At 39.8% G+C, this 18,094-nt stretch overlaps 1 protein-coding gene across 4 annotated transcripts in view; it reads left to right on the top strand.

Moving 5' to 3' along the window:
- Positions 1-17,613, top strand: part of ATE1 (arginyltransferase 1) — an 84,739-nt gene extending 67,126 nt beyond the window's left edge. For all 4 annotated transcript variants that reach the window (XM_032191083.1, XM_032191082.1, XM_032191081.1 and 1 more), the window contains exon 12: positions 14,419-17,613. In XM_032191083.1, coding sequence (XP_032046974.1) covers positions 14,419-14,597 — 179 coding nt within the window. In that variant the 3' untranslated portion in view covers positions 14,598-17,613. The remainder of the gene's footprint in view (positions 1-14,418) is intronic.
- Positions 17,614-18,094: the final 481 nt, after the last annotated feature.

Genomic DNA, 18,094 nt, shown 5'->3' with positions numbered 1-18,094 from the left:
GGTCCTGCAGTCAGGCAAAGGCAGAACTTACATCACCAGCTGTTGATGACTGAACACGTGAGGTTGAAACAGACTGTTGAAAAATATTTTCCTCTTCTTCAAAAATACATCTTTCCCACATATTGTAGCTACTAACTCCATTTTTTTTTTAAAACAGATTTACAGCATTGTTATTCTGCTGCACATAATAAGCTAGAGCAGTAGAAGACAAACAACATTCCAACTATCTAATAACTTCTGAATCCTCTTGATTATGCATCTTAACTCTCAGTTTCTTGCAAAAAACATTATTAATTTTATCGTAAATAAAACCTAGAATTCCTACCCAGAAGTCTGCAGGGTTGGGCGGTTGTGCAGAAGTGTATTTATTTTCAATATGTATTTGTGTACATAATGCTTTCACTAGAAAAATAATCTCTTGCAACTATTTCAATAACCCCGATTTTTCTAGTGCGATGTTTTTCAAAACACTCGATGTACAGCTTAGATGCCTTTTTTTTGCTAATAAGAAGGGCTTATTTCAAACATGTTTTGCATTTGTTGCATCTGTGAACACAAACATTTTGGTCATTTCTCATCAAGCACAGAGGGCTGTTCAATTTGAAGATATATTTAGAAGTACATTGTGTTTGCGTGATGTTGTTCTTCCTCCTCCTCCCTCTCTTGGAGGCAAAGCCACGATCACATACTTGTACCCACAGGATGCTGTACCCATGGGCTGCCGGCTGGGCACTTCTGGTGTTTGGGGTCGCTGGCGAGGCAATTTATTGGTGTAGTGTCACGTCTTCAACGCTGGTCAGACAAACCCATTCAGATGACAGCACACATTAATGTCTGCGAGGGTAGGGTAGTGCAGATTAATGTGTACGAGGATCAACGCGCTGAAGTTCTTGGGATCACGGAAATGTAGCCACAGAAATATCACAGATGGAAAGCCTTAAACAAATTGTTTAGAACTGTGCAATCATCTGATTTCGGGGGAAGTTGCTGGTCTGCTCTAAAACAATTGCTGTTTGTCAGCCTTTAAAGCTGTGGGGCTGTGTACTTTGGAGAGGTCTGAGAGCATTTCAGTAAATTCTATTAGATCATTAAATTCTATTAGATCATTAATTAGTCTAAAGAACTAACTCACCACTATCTTATCACAGCTGTAGGTAGTGAACGTGAATTCTGTAACCAAGAAGAAGAAGGACACATGAATATCAAATTATCAATTATTTGTAGCAGCTCCTCTGAATGAGACAAGTTTATCTGTTCCTAATGAGTTTATAAACAACTGAAGTCATCAAACACATATTTCTAAATCCAGTGCAATCCTTGAGCATACAAGATACTTAAACAATGCAGGCAGTGCCGATAAGGTGTAGCCAGGCAAATTTTTTTCACTCTTTTTTTATTATGTTTGGATTCAATTGAAATGACTGGCATGGGATTTTGGTCTAATATGCAAAAATACACTCAAGTGCTTCTGTAATAAAAAGGTAACGTTATTAACTTCATTAATTTGTGGGTCCTAAACAGCTGGCTCTGCAGCTCTGAAAATGTTTCAGGAACATTTGCATGCAGAGAGCACGGCACGAATTGGCCTGGGGAAGTTAGAGAGGATCAGCAGAGCTGAAATGGATTATCACAACGCAATCAATTGCAAAGAAGGAAAGGTCTTTAAAATGGGATTTCATGTACAGTCACGATACGGAGCCCGTTTTGTGTTGTTTTAGCAACTCTCAAACGTTGCTAAATATTTGTTTTACAGTTTGCATTCAGTGATCTGCTCAATGTATCCGCCCCTGACACAGTGCATGCAGCAGAGTCAAGCAGGCACCTCGGCAAGCACCGGCATCTGGCTTCTTGTGCAATTCATGAAACACGGAGGTTGTGCTGAAAAATTCCCCAAAATAAGTTTTAATCCAAAATTACCGGCAGGGAGATTGTATAATGAAGAGATATATTTTTAAATGATGTAATTTTCTGAGGACTTTGCTTGAAAAGTAGATGCATGTTGGCATATTTCTCCACTGCTCAGAACCAACGTGTTTGATGGTTGCTTGCTCAAGATGCCCTTTCCTGCTCAGGGTTCGCTATTTTACTGTTGTAACATTTGGTTCTCTGGCAGAATAATTCTGCTCATGTCTGAGACTGGACCCAGGACTGAGCTCATTCAGAGGGGATGTGGGGAGGGCAAGGATGCTGAGCCTTGTAGGCATCATTTTCCCTTCTCAGAAGGCGTTAGAAACACAAGAGCAGAAGTTAAAAATGAAATAAAGCGGGGCTCGGTAGACGGATCGTGCGGATTTATTTCAAGCAGAGGATAACCAGCATATGGGGTTAGTTTCAAAATGTGATAAAAGTTAAAAAGCTGTAATTAGGCCCAGATAGGGAGCAGCTGTGGCAGGGACACCACAGGCATGTGCTGCAGCCCGGCTCGCCGCACGCCACCGGCCACGCCAGCCAGCCTCTTCCAGGGTCAGACCTCGTGTAACGCTCCCCGGTGCCTCCCAGCGTGTTTACTCGTGCTCTGGTAACATCATCCCGACGTAGCATATGGAGCTTTAGGCAACATAATTGATTCCATGTTTTAATTAATTTAGCCGGTAAATTGATTGCTGTAATCTGATTTACTTGGCTGATAAGCTACTGCCAGTTGCTGCAGTTTTGCCCGTTTCATGGAAAAGCTTGCATTTGTAATTTTCAGCTTGACTTTTCTGTTTTGTTTTTTAATTTTTTTAACTCATTCTCAAATAGCAACCTTAGTAAGGACTTTGCCCTTTGTTTGAAAAATTCTCTTCCCGCTCCCTGCCATTTTCACTTCAATGCAGTTCAGCTATTTCAATAAATAGTTTTTAACTAACTCTTACGCCCTTACAAAAATTTGCCTGTTTCCATCCTGTTGTTTGGAGCTGCAACTCCTGAAAGCATAATCCTGTAAGTCTTTGTCTTTTGTACTGTCTCTTATTCCTCTGCTTCTGCTATCAGTGCAAGCCTGCAGCTCACTGCTGCATTTTGTTGTGAGGCTCAAAGTGTCATTAAAACCCATGAGTGAGAGTCAAGGGGAGCCTGGTTGAAAGTGTTGGGTGCTGCAGCTGAAAGGGAAACCTTCTTGTGGCAGTCTCAACTCCTCATTGGTTTCCCTTCACTATCAGCTGGCTCAGGGGCAGCCCCGTGGGAGGGCTTTGCTTCAGAAAAAGAAATAAAGCTGCCAAAATGTTTTATTCTTGCTTAAACGTGATGAAAATAAGTAGATGGAAATGTTTACAAAATAGACTGGGGGAATAAAAAGCATACAGGATGGCTAAAATTCCCTTTATTTTAATTAATTTAAGATTTCTAACTCAGCCACATAAAAAGTTTTTAACTCTACTGAAGCAAAGTTATAATTCAGAGTTGTGACGGTGAAGTTACAAAGTGTGGTTTCTGGATTTTATTGTGCAATGCAAAATGATTCAGTAAGATATGAAATGAAGCAACAGCTCTGTCTCTCTTGTTAGCCCTTGTAAAATTGATTTGACATTAACAATGAAGTCTAAAACACTTATGTCATAAGTGTAAGCCAGCTTTGCCGTGCTTGGAAGCTGCAGAAATGCAGATATTTGGAAGGACAGTCATGACTTGCCCTCCCTCGCACGGGCAGTAAGGTCACTCTGTCCTTTTAGGCACTGCTCGTGCTACAAACCTTAGACTGCTTAGCATTGTTTTGTGGTTAGAAAATCACTGCATACAGCGGGGTTGAGTATTTGGCAGTTTTTGGTAAATCTTACTGAGTTAGAAGGTATTTTAGTGAAAGTGCATTTTCATTGCATTTTCATCTCAACTGTTATGTTGTGTTTCTGCTTTTAAAAACTGCAGTAACTTGAAAGATGTTTTCTTACGCAAAGTAAGTTCAGGAAATGGACAGAATAATCTGCTCTCTTTGAAACATCAGTGTACTCACTAGTTTTACAATGCTACCAGAGTTGGTAACAAGCTGAGCATTCTGCATTTGTCCAGGAAAAGTGCCTGTTGATGTTTTTCATAAGGAATGATGGAATATTTCATCCACCCCTAATGTAAAGTGTGTACGTAGCAGTTGGTTTCCATCCCTGATTTTTCTGGTCAGGATTCATCCCTAACTGAGTATTCTCGAGCTTTAGTTCACAGACACAGAGGCGTGATAATGGCTCTCCCAGCAGCACCCGAGTTACTTGCTGTGATGTTCTTGAGTTTGACAGCTACCTTGCCTAAGCAAACTGGAAAGATACCTATGCAGCTTTAGTTCCCTAATAGCAAGGAAAATAAAGAAAAAGCAGTTTCCAAGGACTGGTTTGGATTTTCGGTTCTGTCTCTAAAGAGCAACGAGCAGCTCCAAACACTGAGCTGTGCTCAGAGCCGCTTGGGTGCTTTGAGGAACAGCCAAAGGCAGCTGATGGAGGTTCTGAGAGCCTGGTGCAGGATTAAGCTTGGTCCATCTCATCGGTGCTAACCCAGAGCACGTACACCTTCCCAGATCCCAGCCTGATCAGTCACGCATTAGGAATGCCTCCAGAGTCCAGCAGAAATGCGCTGAGGCATGAAGGAGCCTGGATCCCGCAGGCTCACAACGTCTGGGGAGGGCCACGCAGGGCCATGTGCCCGACGAGCGGCTCATGATGCTTGTTAGCTCAGGCTCCCGCCACGCAGCGGTGACGCTAATGCTTCCAGATTGGAGATAGGGTTGAATTACTGCTTTTAAAAGCTGGCTCTACCTACTAGTTCTGCTTCTGGTCTTTGTATGCATGGGGCGTTTCAACTGAACGCATAATTAAAGGTTGCCTGCAGGACCTCAACGTGTATTTAAAACAGGCAGAAGTAGAAAGGAAAGCATACCCAGAAAGGAAAGCATACCCAGGATGCAGTTAACGTCCTTGTCAATTCACATTCTCGTTCCTCAGATCTGAAGCCATCAAGAATAGCATCGTGTCCAGAGATACAGCTTCAGTAGACTTGATTAGTTCATTTTTGTCTTCTGGAGAAGCATCTAAAAGTGCAGTACTGTCTTGGCATACCGTCCATAAGATCTGACTATCTTGACTTTGGGAGCAAACTGGATGCTGTTCTTGGGTAGAAAGCTGTTCAGTGTCATTTAGCTAACATTTTCCCAAGGTACTGCTAGTTTCCTTTGCAGTGCATCCCTGAAAGGCAAGTCCTTGGAGAATCATCAGTATTGTTTAAATCTAGCCCTTTGGTAGCTGTTTCTCTGTTACAATACTTCAGGGTAATAAACTGAAGTAGGTTAGAATAATCATATTGTGTGAGAGCTCCTCAGAAATAAACCTGGAAATGTATACTTCTTGTTTTATACGCATCTCTCTCAAATGTTTCCAGAACAGTGAGCTGTACTTGGATTTTAGTGTTGTTAATATCCCAATATACTCAAAGGATTGCATTTGCAGGTAGGCAGAAACCATTGCAGGTTGCTGTGAATTACGGCTGAAAACTAGCAGTACTGCTCTGAATTGCTGCGTTCACAGGAAATGTTTTCCATTGGCCCCCATTCATGTTTACTACTAGAATAATAAGAGTCAAAACACAATGAGTTATTGTTTCCGCATGGCACAGCGGGGTTAGCAGAGTTTGAATGCATTTGTCAAGCGATTAGTCTGCTTGCTTCTAAAAGTTGAATTGCAAATCATAAACCAGTTGTATGATTTCAGGCACAAAGCCCAGCGGCCTTTGTTTGTAAGATGTCTTTAAGATTTACCCTCAAAACTTCCTGTTTTTACCCATTCTAAGGCTCTGCTTCCGTCATCATTTTGTAAAGAATCATTGATAATATTTTGATCAGATGCATTTTGCCCCTTAGAAACATTCTCTTTTTGAACGGTGATTTCAGAAGTTCCTTTTTTTTTTTTTTCTTGTTAGAGTAACTGAACAGCAAAGGGTTGGCTGATCGAGAATATCCTGAACTTTTTACTGTACTTCCTTTGTGACTTGTGCTTTCTGGTTTTAATTAGGAATTCTTTTCATTGATTTTTTTTTTTTTTTTTGTAATGCTTCATTTTAACTGTACTCTTGTTTTCATCTGAGTTGGTGTTTTCATACCCCAAGGCATACTGGTCTTAATGTGTCTTGATGTGTGAAGAAGCAATATGAGGAGAAGCACATTTCAGCTTAGAGTTGTACATAAACACCAGCATTAATGCAAATTGCTTATCTTGTCACTCTATATTGCCTGTTTCGGGTTTTTGGATGATTTCCCATGTTTTGCTGGTCAAGAAAAAAAAAAAAAAAAAAGAAATAATGGTTTAACAGAAGTAAGAAAGTATTTTGAATTCAAAGATCAGATACATTGGACTTCTGACTGATGTGATTTTTATTTCTGGTAATTAATATCTTTTATTTCAGTTGTAACATTTGAAAGTTTAATTTGTCTTCTCCTTTTAGAGTTTCTTTGTTTTAAAGTCATTGGTCGTGAACCTGAAGAGGTCACGTAAACCAGGCATAGCATTTCTTTTAAAAGAAATTCAACAAGTCTTTAGTTATTCTCAAACAAATGAACATTGATGTTGTGTTTCCAGTAAGGGGTGGATGTCTCTTTTGATCATTTTTGTACCTAGCTTGAAAGCTTGGATGTCATGAAGCTTTTTTCTTTTTAAACTCTTTATAAATTTATTTTTAAGGCTTTTAGTGTATCTTTCCTTGTTTTGAAAAATGGGAATACTGTGTTCATCTTTAAAACTGATGCAAGTCCTGACTGCTTCCCAATTTAAAATTAAAATCCCCAACAACTTGAAACAAAAGAACAAACATAGCCTTTGGGCTGTCTGTCTGAAAATACAGCAGTTGTCCACTGTTAATCTTTGTATGTTTCTTCCATGGATTTAATCTTTAGAGGTAAAATGGTTTTTCAATTTCTATTATTTTAGCAAAATGGAAACAAATATATAATGTTAGTCATCTGCCTGGGAGTTTCCTTCTAAGACAGCTTTTGCAGCAAATCACAGGATTCATGGTGCAGTTTTAAATTTCACTTTCTCCCACTGTTCCTTCCTGCTACAGAGCAAATAAAGTCTGGATGCCCGGTGTAAGGATGGATGCAGAAGCACTAAAAGAAAACGAGGGAGGGCGCGCGCAGAGGTCCTCGCTGCGTAGGGCAGTCTTTGAGCAACCCAACGTGCCTTGGATGCTGCTCCTCATTTCACCCAGCAATTAACTGGCGTGTCCCAGAAGCTGCTACCGGCCTGGGTCGTACTGGTGGTCAATGCTTTGCACAGAGTTTGGTATTAGAAATATGTCTTTTGTGGAGCGAGTGAGCTGCAGGCAGCAGGCAAAGATTAAAGCCCATCTGAAAACAAAGGCCAGGTTGTGGATAAAAACCTGGTGTCATCTTATGGGCGGTTTTTAGAGCTCCTCCTCCCCGCCATGCTCTTGCCTTGAGGCGTGTTAGATAAGGTCATGTTTAGTCTCCAGAACGAGATTTTTTTAGCTGCTGTTTTATTTCAGTTTTGCAGATTTTTCTGGGTTTTCTAATTTAATACTTCTACAGTGCAAGCAAAGAGAAATGTGGGGACTTCTAGATCTCGGCTCTTACTCATGAGACGTGAACAATGAGTTTCTTTTTTCAGAGTAGCTGAAAAAAACTTTGCTAAATGGAGAGCATTTCCAAGTTGCTTTGCCTTTTAAATTTATGGTGCGCCTCAGGCACATGTATAAGTAACAACAGAAAACTGGTATATTTAGTTTCTGGGTTATGTCCTACTCTGAACCACCAGCCTGTGAAAGAGAAGCACTGGTAGATGTCTGCGATATCCTCCTGTAACCTCCAACAAACCTCTCCAACAAGATGACTGCTGTAAAAATAAATAAATAAATAAATAAAAAATACAAACAGTATCGTTGGAGAAAGAGGTGTTTTGATGGCCAAATGCTTTCTTTTTCCAGGGATTTTAATCAGCATTTAAGGAAACTGAAAGTTATGAACAGAAACAGCGTTGCTTCAGAGTTTAGCAGGAGTGCCACGCTTCTTTTTTGAATTAGAAATACCAGACCTCAGTAAGGTTTCTTACTAATCCTAAATCCATTATGTACAAAAAATATAAAAAATATCTTCCTGTGATTATTGCTTTTTATTAAAAAGTTGGCAGACAGCCTACTTTATTTTTTTCCTATTAAAAAAAAAAAAAAGTCCATGTATTTGTCACTTAATTTTAATGATTTCTTCACTCGCTTCCCCAGAAATGGAGAAATGTACTTTGAAAGAAATGTGAACTTGCTTCCATTTCTACGCCATTGACAAATTTAAAGATTTCATACACGTGAGAAGTGTATTCAAGGGGATAAGGGAAGAGGTAGAGCTGGCAGGCACATGTCATGGGTGGCTCTCAACTGATCCACGTTTGCTGCTCTTCATTCAGGAAATGTCATCATCATAGCTTGTGATCTGGCCACAAGAGTTGTGCCTGACTTTGAGATGCATTTGGAAAAAGTTCAGTATTGTCAAAAATTCAGATATTTGCATTCAATTTGATGCAGTGGTCGTTTTTTTCTCACCAGACACCGGTTTTAAACAGCACTTTCCTCCTTCTGCTGCTCCTGCCAGATACAGAAAAAGAATGCTTTTAGGACCTGAATGATCGCTGCCCTCCTTAAATCAATATTGATCAAAACCAGCTTGAATTAAGTCAGCCACCGCTGAAAAGTTGATTTAGTAACGGCCTGCTACAAAAACCTTTGAACCGTAGCACTCTTCGTTGGGATGTTGGCTTCCAGCCTGCTCCGAGCTGCAGCAGGCGGTTGCAGAGCTCGCTCTGCCATTCTCCCTTCTTCTGCTTTGCACGTGCTTGCCCGGAGAGGCATCGTGGGCTTGCTGACCAGATGTAGCTACTCCACCTTGTAGTAGGTAATAATAATAAATATTAATGCACGCGGACAAGAAAAATACTCGGATTTCAGCTTCCCACAATAACTTCATAAAAATATGAATAAATTCCTACATCGTAAGAAAAAATGTCAGAAATGAAAATTTGAAGGAGTGTAAGTGCACATGGATGCCTGCTTAGCTTCTGTTGGGAATAAAAATGGTAAAATAATAACTCCTGCTGATTTTATGCGGGTATTGCAGCAGGAATGAGTGCACGTCACCATTTGCAAATCACATCTTGGGTTTGCAGCGTGTGGAGGAGGTTGGTTGGGGTTGTATAAGGAAATAGAAAATGAATAGTGTAGTGGTGCAATATACTTCTGTCCTTGTTCTTTCTGGTCTGTTGAGTACAGCAGCATTTTTTGGGCTGGTTGCTGGATGGGGCTGCCTTTGGACATGGCTGCTGTTGCTGTTCGCTTGTTACTTGGTGTCGCTTTGCAAGGTGTCTGTGCTTTTGGCACAGGTGTGTTTGTGTGTGGGCAGCTGGGCCGAGAAATCCTGCCAAAATCTGCCCAACGTCTGCCAAGACAACACTTGACAGAGCTGGTCTTTAGATTACTCCTATTTCTTGCTTTGATTTTTACTGATGTTTCGTTTTTTACTGATATTAGGGAGCTTTTTTTGTCAGGAAAGTCCTCCACTTATTACTACTTATTTAAAGAAGCCTTGTCAGGCACGTGCATCCATTTTCCCTGCTGAAAGTTCACTGTGACTTTTTGGCTTGCAAAAAGGTCATTTTTAGCTCAGACTTTTGGGTGTGTGGTGTTGCTGGGGCAGTCGATCAGTGACCATTCCCCGGCATCCTGAGGCTGTGCGCTGTCATCGGGCCTTGCCGTGCCCCGTGGCACTTCTGCTGCTGCCCTTTGCTTGAAGGCAGAAGTTTTGGTGAAGGGAAATCCGAAGCAGACCTGACTTGTGTCCTTCCCCAGCGTCTCAGCCCATTCATAATTGCTGAGGAGAGATGTAATGTATGCAGAGCACAGGTATGAATTTAATGTGTTGAGTAGCGATATGGGGGTGTGGTGAGAAGAATTTTAACGCCTATTTGCATCTATGGCATCACGGTTGGGCTGTACATGAAACCACTCCTGTATTCAAATTTCATTAGACAAATGCTTCATAAATAATTTGGTGCTTTAGGACTCTGGGGGAGGAGACGGAGAAGTGGCAGTTAATTTATTTAGCAAGAATTCAGATGGAATTTTAGCTTGGAGATTTACAGGATGATTCTTATAGGCTTAAAAAACAATGTTCCTCTGCCTTCTAAAATATTAAGCTTTTCAGTTTAATTCTCATTAAATTACACTGGATACCTTACAGAGAATAAAGAAAAGACTTCAAATCATTCAGTGCATAAAAAATGTAATAGCTCTTTTTATGTTCATTCAGATCTTTTTATTGAGGATACTTAAAAGCCATTTGGAAAAAAAAAAGATTTAGATTGTTGCTGTGACCTGATGGAAGCCTCCTGAAAATTGTTGTAAATCAGTGCAAAAACATAGTTGAGAAACATCACTAGATGACGATTGCTGCGTTTTTCAGACATGAAGTAGAAACATGAGACTGTTGGGGCATCTTTAAATAAAACTATAATACAGGTAGCAGTGTTAAATGGGTACAGTGTACTTATTGAGGTGCCTAAATCTCATGTATTGAGGCCAAGGTATCTACTTTTGGCCACTGCTAGAGATGGGATATGTAACTAAATGGCTCTTTGGCCTAGAGAAGCATAGCCTGTAAGTATGGCCATGTCTTAGGCTCATGGTTGGCATCCTCAGTTGCTCGCTTTCCTAAAATGATTTGTGCTTTCAGTCTACAGGATTGATTTTCTGAAGTTTGCAATTTTATGTAATAAGTAACTACTGTCACAATGGTATCGATAGGTGTGACTGAATTATGGAGTAAAACCTTGTATGTTTTATATATAAAGTGACGGTATCTCTTCTGGAGACTATAATTAATCAACAACTCTGTGAGAAGATCATCTTCACAAATACAAGGGCAAGGGCCCAAGAGTTCGAATGGATGTTAGCAGTGTTGTGCCTCCTTCTAGTGCTATTGCTCATTTATAACAGTCTTCGTTAGTAGAACTCCTTCCACCAGATCCAATCTTCCCAAATGGGAAAGATGAGGTGTTTCCAGACCCGTGATTTTATCTGGTTTGAGGTTTATATAAGTTAATGCATGGACTGCTTGTGAGGAGAAGCAGAGGCTAGAGGTGGACTCAGGAGATATAAAATAAGAAAGTGTGAGATGGGGAAAAAAAAAAAAAAAGATTTTTTTTTAGCTTTTAGTGGTAACAGTATTGCATACGGTACTTGCAATAATGATTAAAGTTACCCCAGCATAGTTTCACTATCTGATCAGTCTGGGTCCCTCAGGAAACAGATGTCTCTAACTGAAACTGCTGTAATAAAGCCCAGAAATAATACTTGTTAACAGGGGTGTTTTTCTTATTCTCTTATTCTTACTCTGCTATCCCAGCACTGGTCACACAGGGAAGCTATGTAAGTTTGTAGGACCAGACACACCTGGGTTTGAAGCTTTCCTGATGCTCAACTTTAGTTATTACAGGGTCTCTGTTTGTGTAGTCTCTATTTATGCACAGCACTTACTGTCTTTAGCTTAAAAGATGTCTGAAGCATTCATATTACAGTGACTTTTCAAGATATTTGGGATTTTCTTGATTAATGTGGGAGGGCCTTCTCCTGCCTGCTGTGAAACCATGCCACGGTCCAAGAAAGGCTTGGTCTACAGCAGGGTTTGGCAAGCCTCGCTTCAGAAAGTGCTTGGCTGCAGTGTTTAACAAATTTGCTAGAACCCGGGTAGTAATAACTGTTTAATATAGCTATAGAGCTAGTGCTAGCGTGGGTCCGATTCCAGGGAGGATAATGCACCGACTGTGCTTGATGTCATGAGTAAAAGTAGACTGAGTGTGTAAAAACACACGCCGAACAACAAGAACAAAGTTCAGCTGAGCCAGTGAGGCTATAGGGAAATTCAAGGTACAGTAGCTTTAGTTACTGTAAGAAACTGAAGCTGGGGCCAGGAGCACTTACGAGCCAAAAGATGAACTCATCCAGAGTATCAGGCTTCAGTATTATTTAAAAGCAGCGAGCATCAACAGTGAGTAGGGAGCAGCTCTGAGAGTGCTTTTGGCACGAGGCTCTTTATGACGGCAAGGCTTGGCGGGCGTCCAGCGCAGGACACAAACTCACAGTCAGCCTGGAGGTGCTGTAAATATAAACTTTCCAATTGAAGAAGTTAAAATAACTTCACGGTTGTGTCACCTCCAGAAGCTAAGCTTGCGAGTGGTGCTTTGGTGCGCTTTCAGAAAGATGGAGGATGTAATAGAAGAGGCAGTGGGGCTGGTAGTAAAACCAGCCTGCTGGGATATCAGGAAGGCATTGGCCACACATCAAAAACCTGCTGGATTTCAAAGAGGGAGAGAAAGCCAGAGCAAAGGGCTTTTGACTTCGGTGTTTTATCTAAAGCAATTGCCAACAATAATTAGTGGAGAATGCAATCTTAGCAAGTCCTATTCAGAGTTGCTTCCTTCAAACCACTTCTTCGTAGCTAGGTTTTAAAAAAGACATTGTACTTTCATGTTAGGAATCAAAACACAGATAAAAGAAATGAAGTCATTCTCAACTTTGTAAAACAGGCTTCATTAAGTTTCACATACTAAATTCAGGCAATCAGCAGAAAAATGTTTATTAAGGCATTGCTGTGGATGAATAGGGCTAGGTCCTTGAGAGTGCCTCGAAACAAAAAGCATTTAATGACCTCCTTTGTCTTTATTGAAGCAGAAAGAAGACCCAAAAGGGAGTGTTAAGCTTTTCCGTAGTAAGGGTTACATCTGAATAGAGATTTGTAAAATAAATCTCTTAGTATTCTTCCAGACAATTTGTTTAGCTTACCTGTGGCGAGTCCAAAGATTACGTACATATGGAAAACAGGTGAGCGCTGCTCTTCAGCCTTTAATAAGCTTCAGGTATGTAAAACAAGGCAAGACAGAACCTGGTGACCAACTCGCTTCCCAGAACTGGTGTCTTCCTACCCTCTGTACTTTGGATCTGTCACCATTTCCGAAACTTGCTGAAAAACTTCCACCTCTTTTTGTCCTCTTATAAATAAAGACTACTCTTGCCCATGAAGTAGCCGCTGACTTCCACAGCAGTTGGTTTGATTTTGAGTTGGCTGCTGAGAACGGTGGAGAGTGGGTACCACTCAGGTCCAGTCGAGGGAGCCTTTAATGATTAAACCTAAATGAAACAAGTACATGAACATACAAAATGTTTTAATTTAATTTAGGTCAGAGATTGACGCAATATTCAAAGCTACACAGTTACACTTACCTGTGCTGTCTCTTCAGTAGAATAATGTCCTGATGCCAAAAAGGTGGAATTTCTGAGTAGATTATGTACCCAGATGTTGACTTCTAGCATCTCTTCTCTGTTGTTATTTGAATTTATATAGCTCTCTTCTCAAAATCCTATTTCAGCTTCTGTGTTTCTCTTACACTGGTGGCTAAGTAAACCTGAAGTTCAGTCAAGTCCTAAGATTTTTACCAGTATTTTGCAATAATGTTAATTTATCCTACAGTTGCCCCAGGCATGTGGCATTCTTTCTCACTTTCTTTAAAGAGTTTTCTAGCACGGTGGAGCCAATTTTTGGACATGCAGCTGCTATATGAAGTTGCTATTCAGTAAAAGTAGCATCAATGGAATTCATAAAAATCGGGAAACTTTACCTTGTTCAACACTGCTCTGGAGTGTATGGCTGGTTAAATGAAGTCACGGGGGTTCTGTAGGTTGGGTAATGGGATTCAGTGTTGGTGTGCTATCTGAAAGCTTAAGGGATTGTGTCAATCCGGCACTGCTGCCTCTGTGCATAGGTCTGCAGAGCTCAGGGGTCAGACATGAGCAAGGGCATGGGCTCAGCCTCATTCCACTGGAGAAACTCAGAAACCAGTGTGAATGATGAAAAAAGTGGGATTGTCGTGGGGATTTAACCTGGGAAGATAGTTTATTGCCTAACGCTTACCTAAGGCAAAAAGTGTAGAGCTTCTTGCTGTTTTTTTTTATCCATTTTCCAACATCACGGAAAAGGAGTGCTTTGTGCTGGTGGTTTTTGTAAACTGTGATTAAATGCAAATATGGCAACAAGAAGTCTTTTCTGGTCAGTTGTGTTTGAAATTATTTCCCAGATAGAGTTTCACTTCTGGCATTGGTCTTGTGAATTTTAAAATACAGCAGTAGAGGTACTTTCAGAAATGCTCTACATCACCTATAGAAATGGGTGGTGCTTGATTTATGTTTTCACACATCACAAATAGAGTTACTTTGCAAGCTATGTTTTATTTTCAACCATAATTCAAGCAAACAGATCTGTAGATCAGCTCTGCTTCCATCTGCTATTCATCTGTAGATTAGTTTTATTACTTCAGATAGTTTTCATTATGCATATTGGAGTTAGTTGCATAAATTAAGATCATACGGACAATATATGTAACTAATTTTTATTTTCTCTGATTCTCTTTGCAGTTGATGAAGGTCGTATCAAGGAACTGGGCAGAGTTCGAGTACTTCACAAGAGAACCATAATGCCTTACAGTGTGTATAAGAAGAGGAGGAAGGGGCCAAGCGATGAAGCCAGCGTCCAGCAATATGCAAGTTTGGTTGGACAGACCTGTTCAGAAAGAATGCTGTTGTTCAGGAGTTGAAAAATCATTGAATGACATTTCGATGGCACTACCATTTATTGCACTGCCACTGGGTGATTTGTAACATAGTTGTGTGTTGGTATGCCTACTAAAACTGCAGTATGAAATACAGGTATATATCTAGGCATGTGTGAGTACATGGTACTGTGTTTTAAGGCAAACTCCAATAAAACTTTTGACAATACAGCAAGGCTTTAGCAATATGAGCTTAGAAATACATGCTTGTAATACCTTTTAATTAAGTAGTTCTAGCCTTTCTTTGCATTTTGAATAATTCTAAGTATCTAAGCAAAATGAAAAACAGGTGTCTTTTTTTCTAGGGACAAAGGTTGACTAAATCTAGATTAACAATAATTAAATTACAGATGTTTTCAAATAGCAACTTGGGTATCTGTTATTTAAAATTGCCATGAAATTTGTGCTCGCATTTGTGTGCTCCTAAACTATTGCAAGAGAACTGAAAGGTGCCGTTACTTTCCAGTGTGAAATCTGGCATGGTTTAATTATACTTCAACAGTGTATTTAAAAACAGGAAACATTTTCACTGCACATTCTTCATTTGTTTGATAGAGTAGGTTAGCATCAGAGATCCTAGTGAATGTGGCAATTTCTAGTAGATTCTTAGTGGCAGGGGATGCAGTGCTTTGGAAAACTTTCCCCTTCAGAGACGAAACAGAATAGCTGCACTATAAATTTACCAAAGATATGCCAAGGGTTTTGTGGTGTTTTTTGGTTGGTTGTCTTTTTTGTGTTTGTTTGTTTGGGTTCCCTTGTTTTGATATAAGCCTTACCATTTATCTAAAAAGAGTGGATATTTTCATGCACATCATTAATGTGAAATGGAGTTTGGGAGATTTATCCTATAGCTCTTGAGTGCACATTTCAGAGCTATGCTAAAAATGATTGAGGTACCACTGCGCTTTTTTTTTTGTTGTTGTTGCAATTTTTTCTGCGGATTTGTGTGGGGAGACTTTCATATCATATTTCTAGGTCCTAGTGACTGTTTTGTTTATGCTGCAGTGGCTCTCAGGTTAACATCTTTAATACCATTTTACTAAATATTCCTATTGGAAACAGAGAAAGTTGCAATGCTTTATCAAAGCACTTTATTACCAATGTATTCATGTTGTCATTAGTCTGTGTCTATATCAGATCATACAAGTTATAGGAATTTGGGGAAATAACATGGTTGTATGTTCAGTAACGTATTACAACATCATAACAATCCCAATGTGCTTATAATTTACTTATCTTCTTGGGTAACAGGAGCCAGTATTTACCTTGAATCAACTTGAAGTTTTCCTGTTAACCTCTGAAGAAGATTCTTATTCAAGAATGTATCTGCACGTTTTACTTTTTCCCCAGAAAGAAATCAAATTCAACTTTAGTCTCTGAAGGTTACAACTCGTATCAGCCATGTGCTTGATTTCATTTTGAACACTTGGCCAGTATCATTAGTCATTGATTTTTTTGTGGAATAGCTGCAAGAATTTTGAGATTCAAGTGTGTTGCAGATTTAACTTTAACTTTTTTTTTTTCCGTGTCAGTTTGATCTCTGTAAATTACTGGTATTGAGTGCAGGTTCACCAGTAATTTTAGGAAGTAATGTCTTTTATTAATTGGTATGTACTGTATTGAGCTACTCCCACTCTGCAACAAAATTGGTTATTTGTGTCAGCATCGTATCTGGCAAGTGCGTGCCTGTTACCTGGAACTGCAAGGTTTCTGTATGCTGCACTGTCTTGTTTCTCCGTGTCTTACCTAAACCTCCTGCCACGGGAGAACCACTAGCCACTGTTTATGACCATTATTATAAGTTGTTCCTTTCTGTGGAGAAAATACCTCTCGCCTGACGTGTCGGAACAGTGTAACTGTTTATGTCTTTACAATGTGTTGAAATGTGCTGATGCCCACACAACTTAACAACAAAACAAATGAGAAAACCTTTTTATGTGATATAAAATCAGGTAAAAGGCACAGAATTATTCCAGCATGACTTTGAATATCCAGAAGAAAATCAAATGGCCTTGATGTGCTCCTGTTGAGCCTACTAGGTAAAGTTCCTGTTGAATTACAAGGGAGCAGACTTGTGTTAACACCCAGGGTTCAGAAGAGCTCTGTCCTTCGTCCCCAGTGTTTTTTCCTGATTTGCCTTCTATATGCATAATAGACTTTTTTTTCTCATAATCTTTTTCTCTTGTGGAGCTTTTAAGAACTACAACTAAAGAAAAGTGAGATAGGTGTAAAACCAGAAGTGGAGAACAGCTCGAAGCTGTTGTTGGTGTTACCACAACAGGTAAATGACCATTTCCTGTGAAGTCTGAACCGGTGCTTTCACTCCCCAACCTCCACTGGAACTGCGCTGCTGCAACAGGGTGGGCTTTTGATCCTTACTGAGCTCAAATTTAAAAAACAAGAGTCAAAACTGAGATGAATTCAAAAATTGAGCTCATCTGATCCAGTGAACTGAGATCTAATTTGCTCCTTTGGTGTTATCTTAGAAGGAAATCAATGCAGTGTTTTTCAGGACTGATTATCCCACCCCTATTGCAGAAGAGGCATAGAGCCCTCAGGATGAAGTTCTCTGTTTTGTCATTGACTTCAGTGGAGCTAAAAATTCACCACTATTTTAATTTTATTTAATAAGATGTCACTGAGAATTATCGAAGTTAGAGATATTTAATTTAGTATAAAATATTCTATAATTTTTCTTTAGCGTAATTAGTTTGTGAGAGTTAATCTCCAAAGTAAATTTGCCTTGTTCTATTATCTGTTGCTAAATGAGCATAGAATGGTGGCAAGAAAATGCAGAGCTGTGACCGATGCTAAAAAAAAAAAAAAAATACCATGGTTTGTTTTAATTGGAAATAAACGGGGAGCTTATGCATTTCCAGCATCAACAAATTTCAGTAAATGCAAAAGAACTCGCATGTTGAGTTTGTAATTGCTTTTCAGCAGGCCTGTTTGACTTGTGAGTATAGAAAATAAAGTTATTTCTAGTCTCTGTGAATTATTATAAAGAATTAACAGCTTTGAGTGTGAATTCTGTCTTGCTTCTTAGGAATTGATTATCCCAGTTGTTGACAAGCGTCCAGTGAACAGCAAAACTGGAGGAGTCAGAGCAGCAGTGACTGGAAGGTTATGTATCACTTGAAAACATAAAACCATATTTTAGATCTTTATTTTAGTTCTAGCTAGAGAGTGTATTTAAGATTTTACTTGTCTGCATTGAAACAGCAGCTCTCAGTTTTCTCTGAGTGGAATAAAATGAAGTGGTAGGCTTTTCACAAACGCAGGGTAGGTAGGACTACTTATTTTAATGAGCCTGTACCATTTCCCGTGGGCTGAAAGAAACAAAACAAAAACTTCCCCTGAACTATGCAGCCAAACAAGCAACGCAGAAGTCTGGATTACGTGCTGCTCTCCCCAAAGGTAACCAAATGCTGATTTGTTTTCCTTCTGGCTGGGGAGGAATTCCAGCTAATTTCGGATTCCCA

This window comes from Aythya fuligula, chromosome 7 (genome assembly GCF_009819795.1).
Source record: "Aythya fuligula isolate bAytFul2 chromosome 7, bAytFul2.pri, whole genome shotgun sequence".
Lineage (NCBI taxonomy): Eukaryota > Metazoa > Chordata > Aves > Anseriformes > Anatidae > Aythya > Aythya fuligula.
Note: the sequence above shows the minus strand (reverse complement) of the source record. Positions and strands in the feature narration are given on the sequence as shown.